The sequence below is a fragment of the Eleutherodactylus coqui genome, chromosome 11 (genome assembly GCF_035609145.1).
Source record: "Eleutherodactylus coqui strain aEleCoq1 chromosome 11, aEleCoq1.hap1, whole genome shotgun sequence".
NCBI lineage: Eukaryota > Metazoa > Chordata > Amphibia > Anura > Eleutherodactylidae > Eleutherodactylus > Eleutherodactylus coqui.
In genome coordinates, this window is record NC_089847.1 from 138253500 (window position 1) to 138268043 (window position 14544).

At 50.6% G+C, this 14544-nt stretch overlaps 1 protein-coding gene across 1 annotated transcript in view; it reads left to right on the forward strand.

Moving 5' to 3' along the window:
- Nucleotides 1-14544, forward strand: part of NRIP3 (nuclear receptor interacting protein 3) — a 33107-nt gene extending 18563 nt beyond the window's left edge. The window contains exons 4-7 of the mRNA XM_066582431.1: nt 1996-2135; nt 6780-6832; nt 7048-7145; nt 13824-14544. Of these exons, the coding sequence (XP_066438528.1) occupies nt 1996-2135; nt 6780-6832; nt 7048-7145; nt 13824-14544 (1012 nt within the window). The remainder of the gene's footprint in view (nt 1-1995; nt 2136-6779; nt 6833-7047; nt 7146-13823) is intronic.

Sequence of the window (14544 nt, forward strand, 5' to 3'; positions counted from 1 at the left end):
TTGCTGCCCAAAGTCCACTACAAGGAATACTGTCAATACTGGGGTAACTATTACTACTTGGACCACTATGTGCCTTACTGTAATTAGTGGGGCCATTATAGGGGACACTAGTACTAATGGGGGCATTAAGGGGGTCAATATTACTAGTGAGGCCACTACTGGTGGCATTATTACTACTGGGGAAGGAAGTTACTACTATTGGCGCCACTTACTATTGGGGCCACTACAGGTGGCACTATTATTACTAGGGCCACTAAGGGGGACACTTCATATTAGGACCACTACAGGAGACAGTCACTACTCCGTCACTTCTCTGTCAGACTAGTCTCAATAGTTCAGATATATATTGGGTATCCTGTGTATTTTTTTTTTGGGGGGGGGGGGCTTCACACTTTGCACCAGGCAGCATAAGGCTTGGGGCACTCCAATAGTTGATTGCAGCTTTGGATGCAACTGGAGTATAAAATAGAAGAAAGAATAAAATAAATGGTATCTAGTAAGTATCTGAGGGTTAGGGCGATGAAATCGCACAATTTCCCAGCGCTGCGAGAAATCGCAAAATTGTGAAGCCAATGGCTCCATTCACATGTGCGATGCAGCGCGAAAACAAGATGGCAGCACGGCCATTCTCTTTGCGATCTCGTCCATCGTTACCAATGAGGCCGGCAGCTGCTGCCCCACTAATATCAATGGGACAGGATTAGTGGCAGCGCTTTCAGGAGGCCAGAAGAGAAGCTGAAAAAGAGTGCCGGGGACCGGCTAGGAGACGCCGGAGGTGACAGCGCTGCTAAGGGGATGTAGTATTATTATTTTTCTACAGTTAGGGATTATTTTCGGGGTAGGACTTATATTTCAAGCTTCCCCTGAAAATCCTCGCCATGGGGAGTCCCCTGCCACTGCTGTCACCGCAGTGGTAGAGGATCGTGATCATCTGCCATTGATTTCAGTGGGCTGGCGCTGCCGTGGCTGGGAGAAGATCACCATCTCCTGCCGTGGCTGTGACCGCTGCAGCAGGGGATTCCTTCAGTCCTGCAGGGATGGGAGGCTGTTTCCCTGCGGAGATGCCTCGCCTCCAGGGCTTCAGGAGGATTGTGAGGGCGATGTCAGGGCGTCAGTCACATCCCGATGCCGCCCTCACCAGGGTGCCGGAGCCTGAACTCTCAGGTGTGGATACATTTTGCACTGAAGTGGCGTTCCCCTTTAAGGTAAACTAGAATTTAAAGGGCCGTCACCAGATGACTCCTGCGCCTGGCATCATACCAGTTAATGATGGTTCCTTGCTGGTACCGAGGGTTCTGCTGACGCAGCTGTATTATGTGGCTTGTGCTGAGATGTCGCTCCTCTGGCAGAATCAGGTCACCGCGCTCGTGTCCGGCTCATTACCATAAAACCGCAGCTAATTGTACTGAGAAATACAAACGGATTAAAGCAATCTGGAAACAGCTGGAACATCCCGGGGGTCCTTGTGATTTATATTACAGCCCCCCCCAATCACACCCCGGAAGTCCCTCTGATTCATATTATGCTCTCCCCCCCGCCACATCCCGGGGTTCCCAATGATTTATATTATGTCCCCCCTCCCCCCACACACACATCCTGGGGGTCCCTATGATTTATATTATGCCCCCCCACATTCTGGGGGTCCCTATGATTTATATTATGCCCCCACATCCCGGGGGTTCCTCTGATTTGCACCATTCATTCAGCCATTCACATTCGCTGTATTACTGTGAGCGACTGACCGCTCGGTATTTGAACTGAAGGATTAGTAAACGAGCCGACGGCGATTCTTATGCAGAATATGAACGACGTTCTAATTGTCAGCGATTACCTTCTGTCGTCGGCTGCGTTCAGACTAAGCGATTATCTGCACTTTCGCTCATTTGATTGATAATGGTCCCGTGTAGAAGGGCTTTCACAGATCTCAGTAACCTGCGGGGGGCGTCACGTCAATAACCTGCGGGGGGCGTCACGTCGTCTTCTCTTCTGTCTCAGGCTGAAGGAACATTTCAGGTGGTACAAGAAGGAGGAGGAGAAGATCTCTCTGCCCTACAATGTGAAGACCATTGGGCAGGTGGAACATCTGACGGTGACTCTGGGCAGCGTGTCCCTGGACTGCAGCGCCGCCGTCACCGGTGGGTATCAGACGCCTCATTTACATCCACAAATGACCCTCATGAAGGTTTAACTTTCCAATACACTTTGTTGTGTTTTAATTCCTCACCTTTCTCAAGATCCTTGCTGCCAGTGAATGTGCAGCGTCTGAGGAGCGGGCCCACAGCCGAGGAGATGACAGGGTAGATAAAGGCTGCTGTCATGGTGGCTCTATCATCTCCTCCCCTGGGGATAGCTCGGGACCTGTCTACATTACTGCTGGGGGAGGTCACAGGCCTTGGTAACTAGCGGTTACCTTACAGCTCTCTCACTCGTGACGCCATTGTTCCGTCCTCTGCAGTGAATTCCTGAAGTTAGAATAGAGTCCACACACAGGGATAACTTTCTGAGCAACGGTCGGTAGAGCTCGTTTACTTGGGTAAAATATTAACAGTCCATGAATGCTACATCAGCCAGTATAACACAAGCACCATACAGGATAGTGGTGTGACAGAAGAAGCCACAGTCCCAGTTATCTGAGGGGTTCTGCTCTCTTCACTCTCTCCAGCTCTCTACCGCTACACACTCACAGTTGAAGTTGCAGTGTTGTATGGCGGCTCTTCTCTCGCTGAGGGAACAATGGCTGTTAAAGCATAAAAACCTTATTTGTGTCAGAACCCCTTTCATCTATGTTCGCTCCAATAAAGGTAGATGTTGAATTCACTGATGTTGTACATGGCTACGATGGCCGACTTGGTAAGATGGTCACCAGAGGCCCTAGAGGCTCTTAGTCGTTTCAAAAGGGCGTTTACTGCTGCCCCGGTACTAGTACAGCCTAACGCGCGGCGACCGTTCTTCATTGAGGTCGATGCTGGGGGCGGGGGCTGTATTGTCACAGGAAGTCAGCGGGAGATCTGGGTATAGTCCATGTGCATTCTTCTCGCGGAAGTTCAGTTCGGTGGAGCGTAACTACAACGTGGGTAATCATGAGTTATTGGTGATTAAGTGGTCTCTAGAAGAGTGGCGTCACCATCTTGAGGGGGCAAGGTATCCCATTACCGTGTATACTGATCATAAAAACTTGGTATATCTCCCTAACGCTAAGAGACTCACGGCTCGTCAGGCCAGGTGGGCATTGTTTTTTGCCAGGTTTAACCTCGTCGTTACATATATTCCAGGGGAGAAGATCGTGAAGGCGGACGCCCTGTCACGGAGTCTCAGTTCGCCGGAAAGTGAGACAGTGGCTCCCAAGAATATCTTGGCCCCTGGGGTGGTGGTGGCAGCTGTAGAATCTGATCTTGTTCCTCGTCCACGGAGTTGTCAGCAGGACGCTCCCTCGGGGGTGCCGGAGGGTAGATGGTTTGTGCTAGAGACCTTGCGTCTCAGAGTCATTGAAGAGTCTCACTCATCTGTTCTCGCAGGCCATCCGGGGGTTCAGGGGACTCTGGATCTTTGTACTAGACACTACTGGTGGCCAGGCATGTCTTAGGAGATCCGCGACTTTGTTAGAGGATGCTCTGTCTGTGCACGCAGTAAAAGTCGTCGTCGTCGTCCGGAGGGGCCTCTGAGACCGTTACCGGTGCCTTCTCGTCCGTGGTCGCATTTATCGGTAGATTTTATCACCGAACTACCTGAGTCTCAGACGTTCACCACCATCCTGGTTGTTGTGGACCGTTTCTCACAGATGGCACATTTCGTGGCGTTAAAGAAGCTACCTTCTGGGATGGAATTTTCCAAGATTTTTGTAAAAGAAATAATTCTTCTACATGGGGTTCCTGAGAACATCGTATCTGATCGCGGGGTTCAGTTTGTGTCGCAGTTTTGGCGAGCCTTCTGTAGAAACCTGGGAACGTCGCTTTCCTTCTCGTCAGCATTCCACCCGCAAACTAATGGTCAGACTGAGCGGAAGAACCAGGATTTAGTGCAATATTTACGGTTGTTTGCTGGCGAGAAGGCTCATCAGTGGGCAGAGTTCCTGCCGTTGGCAGAGTTTGCACTAAACAACCGCACTTGTTCCTCCACCGGGGTATCTCCATTCCTGTGTGTATACGGTCAGCATCCTCGCTTCCTTACAGCGATCCCTACTCCGTCTGCCTGTCCTGCAGCTGATGTCGCCACAGATGCGCTGCAGGGGGTATGGAAGGAAGTACAGAAGAACCTGGAAGCAGCGGGGGCTCGTATGCAGTTGCGTAGTGGGAGGAGTCTGTCAGTATCTGAACCGTACAGGGTGGGACAGAAGGAATACTTGTCTTCTAGAAATCTCAAATCAAAGGTTCCGTCTTTGAAACTGGCGCCGCGTTACGTGGGTCCCTTTGTCATCACACGGGTAGTAAATCTGCTTGCTTATGAACTTGATTTACCAGCTACTTGGAGGGTTCACAGGGTTTTTAACAAGTCATTATTGAAACCTTTTGTCCCTTCGGTGAGGATCGTACCCCGAGTGTTACAGCTGAACCGTTACCCTACCATCTATAGACATTGCTCTGAACGCTCAAGTATTTTGTTGTTGGGACAAAACTTTTTGGTCCCTCTCCTTTTAGGCTCCTGATGAAGTCACATTTGCGACAGAAACGCGTGGAGCCATGTAAAACATCAGTGAATTCAACATCTCCCTTTATGTGAGCGAACATAGATTAAAGCCGGGTCTGTCTACATGGACAGCTGGGTTGATCCAGGACTATAAGACCACCTCTTGCTCTTTCTGATCATCGTAATACCCCGGACCAAGTCCCTGGCTATACTCCGCCTCACCGCTATAATAGCGGACAAGACGAGCGGGTTTTGGACCGAAATGTATCCGTTTCAGTTTCTCAGTTCTGTCCCGCAGGGAGTCCTGAGAGCCCGATAATAAAACACGGAATATCTATACCGACTGTATCCGGGCAAGTGCTTCTCGAGTGCCACCAGGGGGCCATTTAAGAAATTGGGAGTCTCTGGTGTTTTAACCAAATTATATATTCGTTTTCTCTCTGTGGGATTGTATATTTTTATAGGATATCATTAAAGGTTATATTTTACCTAAGAGTCAAATTAGTGAAAACGTTACTATAAAAAGTGATTCCCCTGCGGCTGTGATACCCATATCACATCTTGTATCCAAGCTAGAGGCGGTACAACAGGGTACTAGAGCCTCCATGCCCACCCGTATCACATCTTGTATCCAAGCTAGAGGCAGTACAACAGGGTACTAGAGCCTCCATGCCCGCCTGTATCACATCTTGTATCCAAGCTAGAGGTGATACAACAGGGTACTAGAGCCTCCATGCCCCCCGTATCACATCTTGTATCCAAGCTAGAGGTGATACAACAGGGTACTAGAGCCTCCATGCCCATCCGTATCACATCTTGTATCCAAGCTAGAGGTGATACAACAGGGTACTAGAGCCTCCATGCCCCCTGTATCACATCTTGTATCCAAGCTAGAGGTGATGCAACAGGGTACTAGAGCCTCCATGCCCATCCGTATCACATCTTGTATCCAAGCTAGAGGCGGTACAACAGGGTACTAGAGCCTCCATGCCCATCCGTATCACATCTTGTATCCAAGCTAGAGGCAGTACAAGAGGGTACTAGAGCCTCCATGCCCATCCGTATCACATCTTGTATCCAAGCTAGAGGCGGTACAACAGGGTACTAGAGCCTCCATGCCCATCCGTATCACATCTTGTATCCAAGCTAGAGGCAGTACAAGAGGGTACTAGAGCCTCCATGCCCGCACGTATCACATCTTGTATCCAAGCTAAAGGTGGTAACAAAAGGGTACTAGAGCCTCCATGCCCATGCGTATCACATCTTGTATCCAAGCTAGAGGCAGTACAACAGGGTACTAGAACCTCCATGCCCGCCTGTATCACATCTTGTATCCAAGCTAGAGGCGGTACAACAGGGTACTAGAGCCTCCATGTCCATCTGTATCACATCTTGTATCCAAGCTAGAGGTGGTACAACAGGGTACTAGAGGCTTTATACCTGCCCCCCACCCGTATGACATCTTTTATCCAAGCTAGAGGCGGTACAACAGGGTACTAGAGCCTCCATGCCTGCCTGTATCACATCTTGTATCCAAGCTAGGGGTGGTACAACAGGGTACTAGAGCTTCCATGCCCGCCAGTATCACATCTTGTATCCAAGCTAGAGGCGGTACAACAGGGTACTAGAGCCTCCATGCCCATCTGTATCACATCTTGTATCCAAGCTAGAGGCGGTACAACAGGGTACTAGAGCCTCCATGCCCATCTGTATCACATCTTGTATCCAAGCTAGAGGCGGTACAACAGGGTACTAGAGCCCCCATGCCTGCCTGTATCACATCTTGTATCCAAGCTAGAGGCGGTACAACAGGGTAGTTTGTGAAGATCCAAATCTGTAAGCAGATTTTAGGACACATTTTGGTCCTAAGATTTAGGTATTAAGGGGTTTTTGGCCTGAATGTATATAATATTGTTTCTATTCACTGGCAGCAGAGATATTGAAAATGGTGGAGGATTTACCATTGAGTTCTATTGGAGTGTTGTGTAGGGTCCATACGAGGAGGGCACAGCTTGTGTTGGGTCTTTCCATCATACAGTGGATGGTGTGAGGCAGAGCGGAGGGTGGGAGACTCTAGAGCGACGTTCTATCTTGGGGCGCTCTTCTTTGCCTTGTCTTGGGGTTCACTGTGCTCACGTCTCTGCTCTCTCCTCCAGATGACAAGGATTGGAGCTTCTCGCTGGGTCTCCAGGCTTTGCGCTCCCTGAAGGTAAGATCCTGCAGCAGTTATCGGATATTTGTGGCGATAGTGGGAGGAGCCATCGGTTATTCTATCACTGCACTGGATACAATATATCAAGGAGGCCTCATTGTGTGGTAACCCAGGGCAACAAATGTAACATAAACAAGAGCCTAGGAATCGCTAGGATCAGCGTCACATGATGGCGTCGCTCCTTCCTCCCTTAATTGCCGGTATTTCCACAGTGTGTGATAAACCTGGAGAAGAATCATCTGGAAGTGGGAAGAGCAGACAGAGATGTTGTCCCGCTCGTCGCGAGCCGCAGCGCCGCCAGGGAGGAGCAGTGAGTACTGAGCAGATGAGGGGTGGAAAAAGGGGCTATACAGCAAGGAAAAATGGCACAGAACTCTCTTAGGGGACCGGACTTGTTAGATCGCTATCATACGAACATGTGTTCACCTACAGATATCCATCCTCCACACACAGGCATGAAGGGAGAAAGCCACTGCTAGACCCCTCTGACCCTTCCTCCAGATCCCTATGTCCCCTCCTCAGGTTTCCCTCTGACCTTTCCTCCAGATCCCGATGTCCCCTCCTCCAGACCCCTCTGACCCTTCCTCCAGATCCCTCTGACCTTTCCTCCAGATCCCTATGTCCCCTCCTCCACGCCCCTCTGAACTTTCCTCCAGATCCCTATGTCCCCTCCTCGAGACCCCTCTGACCCTTCCTCTAGATCCCTATGTCACCTCCTTCAGACCCCTCTGAACTTTCCTCCAGATCCATATGACCCTTTCTCCAGATCCCTCTGATCTTTCCTCCAGATCCCTATGTCCCCTCCTTGAGACCCCTCTGACCCTTCCTCTAGATCCCTATGTCACCTCCTCAAGACCCCTCTGACCCTTCCTCCAGATCCCTATGCCCCCTCCTCATGATCCCTCTGACCCTTCCTCCAGATCCCTGTGTCCCCTCCCCCAGATACCTCTGACCTTTCCTCCAGATCTCTCTCCCCTTTCCCCCTCCTTGTGATCCTTTTATTCATCTCTGGACCCCTCTCTCCTCCTTCAGACCCCTCTGTCCCTCTTCAGACTACTCTGTCGTCTTCTCCTGACCTCTCTATTCCCCTATAGACTTCTCTTTCCCTTTCTCCAGACTCCTATGTCCCCTCTGGGTCCATCTATTTCCTCCTCTGTCTACTCCAGAACCCTCTATCCCTTCCTCTAGACTCCTTGGTCTCCTTTATTTCTTCCTCCGGACTTTTCTGCCTCTTGCTTCAGGCCTCTTTGACAGCACTTCTAGATCCCTCTGACCCTCTCCTCCCGACCCCTCTGACACTCTCCTCCAGACCCCTCTGACTCTCACCTGCAGACCACCTGACCCTCTCCTCCAGACCCCTTTCACTCTCTAATCCAGACCCCTCTGACCCTTTCCAACTCTCCTCTGACCCTTTTCTGCAGACCCCTCTCCTTCAGACCCCTCTAACCCTCTCCTCCAGACCCATCTGACCCTCTCCTCCAGACCCCTCTGACACTCTCCTCCAGACCCCTCTGACTCTCATCTGCAGACCACCTGACCCTCTTCCCCAGACCCCTTTTAGTCTCTCCTCCAGACCCCTATGACTCTCTCATCCAGACCTCTCTGACCCTTTCCTCCTCTCCTCTGACCCTTTCCTGCAGACCCCTCTCCTTCAGACCCCTCTAACCTTCTCCTCCAGACCCCTCTGACACTATCCTCCAGACCCCTCTGACTCTCACCTGCAGACCACCTGACTCTCTTCTCCAGACCCCTCTTACTCTATCCTCCAGACCCCTATGACTCTCTTCTCTAGACCCCTCTGACCCTTATCTGCAAACCCCTCTGACCCTCTCCTCCTCTCCTCTGACCCTTTCCTGCAGACCCCTCTCCTCCAGACCCATCTGACCCTCTCCTCCAGGCCCCTCCGACCTTTTGCTGCAGACCACCTGACCCTCTCCTTCAGACGCCTGTGATCCTTCCTCCATACTCCTCTGTGTCTTCCTCCAGACCCCTGTATCACTTTCTAATATGCATCTAATAAAAATGGCCGTCGTTAGATAAACATTTTAGAAGATGAAGAACCCCTCCTATTGGGTCCCCTGGTGAAGACCACCCCTCCACCCTCCTGTTAGCCAGCGCTGTAGATGGCAATTGACTCCAGTGATTGCTTCATCCATTTCCCCCACACATGATCGCATCCTGTGATTGTCCAAACTGGAGACCCCAGAATGTTTGGGCATGCACGGAGGTGGGAGGTCCCCCAGCAAAATCAATCTGCGTCATGCCAGAGCCAGTACTGACATTAGGTAACACCCATGGGGGGGGGGGGGGGGGGCGCTGCACCACAGTAAAGAAAATGGGGGCTGTCCTGGGGGGGGTCACAGAGCCTGCCCACCTACCAGGGTGTGGGGCAGGGGCTGAAGGGGTTAACAGACATTGTGCCAGCAGCAGCAGGATTAACCCTTTCCTCTCTTTTTCTATAAGCTCATCAGATGCAAAACAAGAAGATGGATTCCAAACCAAATAAGACCACCCTCATCACCGCATCCGTTTGCCCCTCCCGTGTCGCCGTGTGTCTGCGGATCCTGTGACGCCTCGCTCTCTCTGCTTTTTCTACCTGCCCCTCCCTGATAATGTCGCTGGAGATTTTTTACTAGATGTATTTTAATATTCCGCTATTTCTAGAAAACTGTTTGCACCCATCACATCCTGTCATATAGCCATCCCCCACACTGCCCCACAGCGCCACCAGCTGGCAGGGGCAGGAAGTGCTTGTGAGAACTTTTCACCATATACATAAAGTTTGATCACAAACATACTTAGAGCTATCAGACGCCACGCGGGGCGGGAATACGTGACTGCGTCGGATCTCATGCAGGAAGAAGGCTTTTCTATTGATGATATCGCGCCGCGACGCGAATATTAGACTGTTAATGTCCCCGCAGATATATTATCGGCAGATGGAACGTTTCTTCTCTGCTGTTTCTGAACATACAAGAACGGAGGACGCAAAAAGGACGCAATGCCTTGAGGAAGTCTTCACACCCTTTTAGACGTCCCGTTTCCCATTTATAAAGCCGTTTCTGACAGATTTGTGCCAAAAAGAATTTTAAAAATTCCGAATCCCTCTGCCAGTTTAGCTTTTCTTGCGGATGTGGGCGTGGCCTCTGCGACAATTATGAGGCTGAATGTCAGAAAACAGGCGCAAAAAGTAAGCGCAGATCAGAGCAAGTAAAGCAAACAGCCTGGATTATGGTTGGCGCCTATTTGGCGCCTTTTACGGCGCTTGCTATGTATTTGCCGGATTATTGCGCAATCTTTCAGCCTCTGGCGTTCATTTTGGCGTATCTGTGTTTTTGGCGCAGCTAAGAATTCTTTTTGGTGCATTTCTCGTCATTTTGGCGCTCGCATTGTTCTTGTTTTTACAAACTTCTCAAATATTATTTTCTTGGGATAACGTCCTTCATACGGCGGTGAATCCAGACGCTCCGCCCCTCCGTGTAGAAACCACCACGGCACGGAGGGAAAGTTTGAGTTAAGTAAAAAAAAATTCCCATTTTGGCGCATCTCGGCTTCTTCTGCCTTCTCTATTGACGGTTTCCTGGCCTGCGTGCGTCTGTTTTGTAAACATGGCTAAAATTTGGCGCATTCTGAAAATTGTTGGGCGCATCTACTACTTCTTTCTGGCGCCTCATAAATGTGGCAAATATTTAAAGTGCCATCCGCTTCATTCATGAATATGGCGCAGATTATACTTGCCAGGAACTAGTAAAAAACGGCGCGAATAACGCCTTTATTGATAAATAAGCCCCAACGTAACATCCGCCCGTCCTCGCCTGAACGCACCTGAGATGCCGCACCAGAATCTGAAACGCGCCGTTTGCTCACAGCGTTCCCCGCCGCGCATAAAATCCACTTGACTAACGTGGGTTTTGATGCAGTATTGAAAATGGCGGACTTAAGACCTGCAGGTTCTGATGGCGGAATATTCTGCGGCGTCCTGCAGAGCATTTTGTCTTGTGTGAAAGGTCCCTTAATTTACACGGACGTCCCTCCTCTCCCCGCGACGTTGCAAGACCGGAAAACTGCAGCACGCGAGCTCACAGAAAACTCGGCCGTTACTTGCGAAGGGCGAGTTAAATTCGGCTCACATTCGCAGATACGCGATCGCGATGAGATCTTAAATTTTTTTTCTATTAAAACAGCACGCGATTTTCACGCTCGTACCGCAATGGGGTTTCCTTGAAAATACGCGTCACACTCGCATAGAAATGGAAGGTTCAGAGTGCGAGGTGTTCCTCGTCGGCGTTCCTCGGACTGATATCCTGCGGCCCTCTTATGACCTCAGACTGCGGCAGCGTTCCCACGGGCGTCTGCGATGCCGATCTGATGCCGCGCTCACCGTCCTGTGGCTCCTGCGGCGATGTGTTTTGCGAAAAAACGAATTGCATCTCTGCGACGTACAGATTTCGCGCACATGAAAACCGCATGTTGTTTCAAGCAGAGAAGTAGAAGAATCGCACCGTGCGGGCGGGACAACCGCGCAGACCTGCGAGCGCGAGGCAAGGGTTGTTGTGCTCTAGAAGCGTTCGGCGTGACGAGGAGACGCGAGCGGCGTACACCCAGGGGCGTGAATACTCTGTTTTCCCAGACCCCCCACTTACGTACGACATCCGAGCAGAACGCTCACTACGTCTTTATTAATGTTCTTGGACCGCGAGTGACCTGTGATCCTTACCTGGCGGACTACAAGTCCCAGCAGGCCTTGTGATGTCTATTAGTAGACCAACCATAGAAACGCTCTCAGGATACTTAATTGGAAGGTTTCCGCCTTAACAATCCGTCTCATGAAGGTGGAAAAATAGCGCAAATGTGGCAGAAAATACAGCGCTCAGAACAAGCCAATGAGATGTAACGTGTGTAAGGGGTGTGGCCAAATGCATCGCGGCATACGTATTCACGAAGAATATAAACGCATCGCTAATTTCGTAAAGCCGACATTTTCTTCAGCGCTGACGCATGACCCCCACTGTTCTGCACAACCCCCCGACATTAGCGTGATGCTTGGGAGGCGGGGGGCGCCATTGTGACCCAGGGATCCTGTCTATCTTGTTCCATATGTCACTCGTCAGCAACTCTCTGGGAACGAGCAGGTGACAAGTTTATTGGCATCGATATGACGCAGTCCAGGCTGGGACTGTAACCCATGGCAACCAATCAAATGGCTGCGCAGCCAATGAGATGAAGGCTCACTGAAAATGGGGTTCTGTACCTTTAAATAAGTACATACCTTTTTGAAATTGGAGGTCATATGACAGGAAGTTCATGCACAGTGTGTGTTCCTGCTGCCATGGCAACGCCAGAGCAAGCATTACATTTTTAAAGTGACAGAGCCCCATAATGAGATGCGTTTGTGGGAAGTGACATCTGATTGGCTGTCATTGGTCACGGCGGTATGCTCAGCGTTACTTAGTAGCCTGCGAATGGGTTTGGCACTCACACAGCGAAGCCGCCATTTAATGTGTCCATGAGAAGATGCGCCTCACGTAACCCAATGAGGTGTGAGGCATCGTACCTCGCCGGAGCCGCTGACTGCTAGACTGACCCATGAAAGGGCTGCCTGCGCCGATTGTAGGCCATGCGCAAATGTTAAATGTTAAAGCCATGTCTGCGCAGACAATCCGCCTCTTAGAAATGGCGCAAACGTCACTGTAATTACCGGATTTACTACAATAAACAGAACTGCATGCCGAGTGCCGATATTTACTGCTATGGAACACCGCGTGCCGGGGTATCTAATCCTATCCTGTGTGATACTGGCTGTGTATCTAATCCTATCCTGTGTGATACTGTCTGCTGAGCTGTGTATCTAATCCTATCCTGTGTGATACTGTCTGCTGAGCCGTGTATCTAATCCCATCCTGTGTGATACTGTCTGCTGAGCTGTGTATCTAATCCTATCCTGTGTGATACTGTCTGCTGAGCCGTGTATCTAATCCTATCCTGTGTGATACTGTCTGCTGAGCCGTGTATCTAATCCTATCCTGTGTGATACTGTCTGCTGAGCTGTGTATCTAATCCTATCCTGTGTGATACTGTCTGCTGAGCCATGTATCTAATCCCATCCTGTGTGATACTGTCTGCTGAGCTGTGTATCTAATCCTATCCTGTGTGATACTATCTGCTGAGCCGTGTATCTAATCCTATCCTGTGTGATACTGTATGCTGAGCTGTGTATCTAATCCTATCCTGTGTGATACTGTCTGCTGAGCCATGTATCTAATCCTATCCTGTGTGATACTGTATGCTGAGCTGTGTATCTAATCCTATCCTGTGTGATACTGTCTGCTGAGCCATGTATCTAATCCTATCCTGTGTGATACTGTCTGCTGAGCCATGTATCTAATCCTATCCTGTGTGATACTGTCTGCTGAGCCGTGTATCTAATCCTATCCTGTGTGATACTGTCTGCTGAGCTGTGTATCTAATCCTATCCTGTGTGATACTGTCTGCTGAGCCATGTATCTAATCCCATCCTGTGTGATACTGTCTGCTGAGCTGTGTATCTAATCCTATCCTGTGTGATACTGTCTGCTGAGCCGTGTATCTAATCCTATCCTGTGTGATACTGTGATGCGGTTGCAGCTGATGGTGTGCAGATCTTCCCTTCTATGAGGACAGTTGGGGTCTCGGGGGGTCCAGGTGGGGGATGGGCAGTGAGGACTCCAGGTGGTCTTGTTTCTCTGTGTGATTGAACTGGGACCCCCGGATGACAGACGTCCCCCGTGCCACCGGTCCTTGTACACAGGATGACACTCGTCCCACTGATGCTCGCTCACAGTGCGGCCGGCGTGGAGGTGGAGTGGCCGGGGAGCGTTCTCCGCCCGCTGCCTGCATTTACAGTAAGCAGACCGGCGTGCAGAAGAGACCGCTGCTGTTTACACGGAACATCTCTCGCTCCGCCGCTGCAGGCGTTTACACGGCGCCATTATCGCTCAACTTCCTGCAGGAGCTCGAGAATCGGAACAATAATTGTCCCGTGTAAAAGGGCCAAAGCAGCAACGGCAGCGGGTGACGAGCCGCAGAGACTTCCAGAGGAGTCGAGATCAGACCCAGAGACTTCCAGAGGAGTTCAGAGCAGACCCAGAGACTTCCAGAGGAGTTTAGAGCAGACCCAGAGACTTCCAGAGGAGTCCAGATCAGACCCAGCGACTTCCAGAGGAGTCCAGATCAGACCCAGAGACTTCCAGAGGAGTCCAGATCAGACCCAGCGACTTCCAGAGGAGTTCAGATCAGACCCAGCGACTTCCAGAGGAGTCCAGATCAGACCCAGAGACTTCCAGAGGAGTCCAGATCAGACCCAGCGACTTCCAGAGGAGTTCAGATCAGACCCAGAGACTTCCAGAGGAGTTCAGATCAGACCCAGAGACTTCCAGAGGAGTCCAGATCAGACCCAGAGACTTCCAGAGGAGTTCAGATCAGACCCAGAGACTTCCAGGGGAGTTCAGATCAGACCCAGAGACTTCCAGAGGAGTCCAGATCAGACCCAGAGACTTCCAGAGGAGTTCAGATCAGACCCAGAGACTTCCAGAGGAGTTCAGATCAGACCCAGAGACTTCCAGAGGAGTTCAGATCAGACCCAGAGACTTCCAGAGGAGTTCAGATCAGACCCAGAGACTTCCAGAGGAGTCCAACAAAGGCTGGACAGACATCTGTTTGGGATGATTTAG